Raw genomic sequence first — 4,919 nt, forward strand, 5'->3', positions numbered from 1 at the left:
AAATAGGTGCCATGCGGCACCGACAGTTTCCCATTTAAATTTTTTTTATTTCTCCATGTATTGTATCGTATACCCTGGGAGGTCGGTCAAAATTCGAGGAGAAAAGTTATTGGAACAAAGATTTCTGTCACCACATTTTCGCAGTTTTTAAGAGATAAATTAGTAAATCAAACTCTGCATTTTGTTTTTAAAAATCGCGCTAAGCTTGCGTAAAGAACTGCAACCATGATCAAACCGTTCTGGTCCGGTCATTCATATAGGAAACTCTTAGCTCAGCGAGGTTAATGTAACACAGCTTTAAAGATGGCACCACTAGCCCACCACATCAATCGCACCTAACCTAAGATGTTTTTGGCGGTAGCCGCTAGTTATTTAGATAAATAATTATATTCCTCTGTGTTATGGATATTTTTGGGTCGATTTATTGCAGGTACCATATTAATTTTTGGGATATTTTTAGGGTTAGGTACTTAAATCATATGTTGACTAAGCTTAAAGCGAAGTGAAGCAAATTTGTTTAAATTCCTCCAATATGGGATTTGGGCAAACATTAAGAAGGTGTTAAATGCCTGACCGTGGTCCAAATATATACATCGAAGCAGCACATAACTTAGCAACAATGGACTCAAGTCAAACATTTAACGGGTTCTATATGTACAGGCTGTCCGTAATTTTATTGAATTTTTGTTTTTTTTTTTATTGGATAAGTACAGAAACAGAATGATTCCAATGTGGGCTAGAACTAATTCATTGGAATTTTATGCTAAGGTGTCCAGTTTGGTATAAGTATTGCATGATTTTGTTCTACATCAGCCAAATTGTATAAGTTGAGATTTAAACATGTAACAGGAATTTTTAAGGATTTTAGTTTTTCATTATCATTAATCTCCTTTTTGCAATATTTAACAAAAACAAAATGTTTGTAGGTCATGCCTCCTGAGCAATAGGGAAGAGAAGGAAGGTGAAGGTCCAGGGAGTTTATGTACAATAGTCCCATTTGTCCCAATTCAAACCAAACCATAATCAGTTTTCTCTTTTGGTATTTTGTGGTGATCTGTTTTAGAACATTTGCTTTCAGTAACACTGTCAACATGAATTTATGTGGATTACCTAGCTTGCAATCTGTTAAGGTTTACTTGTTGTGTGTTTCAAGTTTTTATTTTTGTTAAAACTGCCATTTTTAGGGTTGTGTGACGTTGGTGAACAAAAATATTTTATTTTATGAAATTGAGCAACGGTACAGAGTGTATCCTCAAATAATTGGCAGCCAACCTGTCAAATTACCGGCTAAAGGATCGACCCTTATAATTGACAATACTGAAGGACTTATTTTTCGCGATGATACTATTATAACGTGTTCAGAAACTTCCATAGAACCATCTGCTGCTTTTTCGGTTATTGTAGATGAGAATGATATTTATTTGAAGGCTCTCAGATCCAAGAGTCTTGGTGCCAAAGATTTTATTGTGCTTGATAAGGTTTACCGCATAATGAAATCTAGGTTCCAAATTGATGACCTCATCGCCGCCAAAGGGCTGATAAGTGTTTTGAAGTCTAGTATTGAATTACCAGCTAGCGAAGCGTCTGCTACTCAGGTAAATATGTATTATTATATAGGAGGGGTTCATTACTGCCGAATTCTTTTATATCTCTATAAGAGTTTGTTTTATTGAAAAATTTAAGATACAGAAGGTATTGTATTGTACTGTATGATAGTGCATCCCATTACATTCTAAATCTGATCCAGTTGTAATAGGGAAGTTAGGAGCTGTGAGAGACTGTATAATGGTAACTATTTTCATTGCATGTAATGCTTCCATACAAATAACTTTTGTGTTTGAAATTTTTCAAAAACAAACTTTTGTGGAGATACATGGTAGTGGACTACCCTGTCGTATTGTTCCTCTCCCTTTTACAGATGTTAGTTCCTAATGTTCTTAAAACACCAGTTGATTTAAATTACATTAATGAAAGTTCAAACTTATATAAAGGTTTTATGGATCAATATTTATTTTGCCCATATCATAGTTTGGTGAATGGCTCTGTGGTAGAAGTACTGATGGGGTGAGTATTCCTTTTTACCAGTTGTATTAATCTAGACACGTTTGGTGTTACACGATTAGTGTATTATCCGTGAGCGAAGAACATGGAATGGTGGTGTTGAAAGATGGGCAAGTCAATATACCAGTTGCTTTTCATGATGACATGTTTTTGCCAAAATTCTACAATCAATTAGTACATATCAAGAAGTGGACTGTTTTCTCAGAGATTTTTATGACTGAAGAGCCACGAAATATGCAATACCTGTTACTGCATTTCAACAATGTAACGCCCCTGGCAAAACTTGATGGCGATTGCGTCGACAATTTGTACCTATCGCCTGAGAGTCCAATAAGTGGTGCAAAAACTCATAGGACTGTAATACAAATATGTAAAAAAAGCTTGGTATCCCTTTCAAGCACATGCTAATTTAATACTAAAATATGGTTTTATTGTAGCCTGTTATAAAAACTGGAGACCATTTACAGGTCTTTCTGGAAATAGTAGTTTTGAATTCTTCCATTAGTGAAACCAGACAGCACTGGGCATTTTTGATTTTAGAAGGCAACTATCTAAAGGTAGCCCCATTTCTATCTGAACATTTTTTGTATAAGATTTATCACGATACACCGCTGTACGTTTTTAAACATATTATCAAATATGGTTTTCTTAAAAATAATCTTTGTAGACGGAAAATAAAAACGTATTCAATGCCAGAGCTTTATGGTATGAGGACTGGTAGGCATAGCTACTCTGTACCCGATGGTACTATCTTTCAAGAATATTGCGAGGAACCACAATATCTGGCTACCCCCATTTTAAAAACATTAATCGAGGTACAAGAATTTGTTGCAACACAGAATAATAGCGTGTGTTCATTTATAGGCACAATCTCTCGAAAAATTCTTAAAGAAAACAAATATGTAGGTCGCTATAGTACAAAAAGACATAACCTTAAGTGGTTCGGTTGCCCCGGTAGGTTATTCTTCAATCTATTTCATTTTTCAAATGTTTAATATTTTAATATTATCTCATAGTCAATGGGTACCAGGTGACATTGACATTTAAAGGCGTCGACAATTTGTATATTGACCTATATTTTTCTGACTTCAATAATTTTCTTTATGGCATATGTCTCGTTGACTCGGTAAAAGTTAAAGTTAAAAACGTCAAAGTTCAATCTGGTAAATATCTAAAATCGACTCCGTTTACCCATGTAGAAGTTTTAGAATATGAACCCCCAGTAAAATTTCAAAGTCCTAATCTGTAAGTTACTGATATTGCAGTGTTCTATATGACAGGATTATCTGTTAATCATTTTTAGGCATTTTACAGACCTTAGAACATGGGACTGGTGGGATAAGAATCGGTTAACTCCCCTTGGATCCCACGAAGAGTTGCCAATGGGGGCCTTGGTTATGGGACAAGTGCATATTGATGCAATATTTGAAATAACTGCAACCCGCGTGTGCGCGTCATGTAAACAATTGCTTTTAGCGATCATATGTGAATATTGTGAAGGTGAAAAGGTGGAAGTTGACATTATTTTGTGGTAAATACTTTTGAAATATTTATGGAGCTCTCATTTACGTAACAACATTTCAGTGTACAAGCACAAGACAACAATTCAAGGTTTAAGATCCAGGTTAAGGATATAAAGTTCCTACATCACCTCTTAAAGTCTTGTGATCCAAAAACTCTTACCGACTTGGAAACTGCGCTACTGCAACGCGGTTTCCATTTTGATATAAAAAAAACTACTGAACAAGTAAGGTGGACACGTTTCCTAATGAAAATCTTGTATTTTCTTCTTTTTAGTCGTTAGCAGTATTGACAGACTTTGACCGTGAACTAAATGTATATATCCGCACACAATTTAATTTTAAATTATATCCAGAGGTGAACGTTTTGTGTAAAAAAATAGGGTATAATAATTATAGAATTTTCCATTGTCTTAAATTTCACCTTTAGAATCCTTTTTTTTGTTTTATTAGTGTTTACATTTTTTTATGAAACTTTTTTTTATCATTTTCATAGAATAGAAATACTGTTTCCTTAGTGTTAAGGCTTCTCTTTTCTCAGTTGATATTTATTTGTTTGGTTTTCTACCTTTATTAACACATTTTATCAAAGCTGACATTGTTTCTTTATCAGTATTATTAATTTATTTTCTTTATAATTAAACACCACTTTATTATAGTTGAGGGTGTTTTTAATTATACGACTTGTTATTTATTTGGTTATTTCATTTCATACTTTTATAAACACTGGTTTAAAAGAGCGGAAACTTAATTGACATTTTATAATTTTCTAGGCACTATATAAACAAAGTTGAAAAGGTTTTTATTATCCGCGATTTATTTTAATATCTTTATAGAAACATTTAGAAAAGAATTTTATTTTTATTTGCCTTTAATGTGCACATTCTAGATTTAACAGTTAGCAACATGAAAATTTATGTTGCCCGGCGGATGCGCCACTGCGTTGAGCGCTGAACTTTATTTTAAGTCATTACAAAAATAATTTGTATCTTTTATTCGCAAATGGTAAATAGAAGAAGGTTTGGAGTTTTTTAAATACGTAAACTACAGGTATACTGCTAATTAACTGGTTTTATTAATTATCTCATAGACTACATAGTTTGGTAATCTGTGATTATAATATAAGGAATTCACAAGAACCGCTGATTTTTGACAAACTTCGTTCTCTGCAATTGAGATGGCGCAGTCGAGTGTGTTTAGTGTTCAATAGTTCTAAAAAGTTTTAAAACGTCAGTCATAAGTTAAGTAACTTTTTCAATTCCCAGGGCTATTTTAATAGCACTTTAAATGCCAAGAACAAAAAATTCATACAGCGGTTCCGCAACTCTTACTTGTGGC

At 33.6% G+C, this 4,919-nt stretch overlaps 1 protein-coding gene across 6 annotated transcripts; it reads left to right on the forward strand.

Annotated features, from left to right (window-relative positions):
• The first annotated feature begins 291 nt into the window (after positions 1-291).
• LOC132708694 (uncharacterized) lies at positions 292-4,183 on the forward strand. Of its 6 annotated transcripts, none has more exons than XM_060681197.1 (11): positions 292-430; positions 927-1,130; positions 1,185-1,595; positions 1,919-2,064; positions 2,124-2,445; positions 2,499-2,674; positions 2,729-3,015; positions 3,078-3,306; positions 3,365-3,592; positions 3,646-3,808; positions 3,859-4,183. In XM_060681197.1, exons 2-11 carry the CDS (start codon positions 981-983, stop codon positions 4,009-4,011), a joined length of 2,265 nt encoding a protein of 754 aa, XP_060537180.1. In that variant the 5' UTR covers positions 292-430; positions 927-980; the 3' UTR covers positions 4,012-4,183. The 6 variants fall into 6 exon arrangements, 5 of the variants coding, with proteins under 5 accessions (XP_060537180.1, XP_060537183.1, XP_060537184.1 ...); XM_060681198.1 differs by having other exon boundaries at positions 306-768; XM_060681199.1 differs by having other exon boundaries at positions 306-466.
• Positions 4,184-4,919: the final 736 nt, after the last annotated feature.

This window comes from Cylas formicarius, unplaced genomic scaffold (assembly GCF_029955315.1).
Source record: "Cylas formicarius isolate icCylForm1 unplaced genomic scaffold, icCylForm1.1 PGA_scaffold_12__32_contigs__length_19106922, whole genome shotgun sequence".
Classification (NCBI taxonomy): Eukaryota; Metazoa; Arthropoda; class Insecta; order Coleoptera; family Brentidae; genus Cylas; species Cylas formicarius.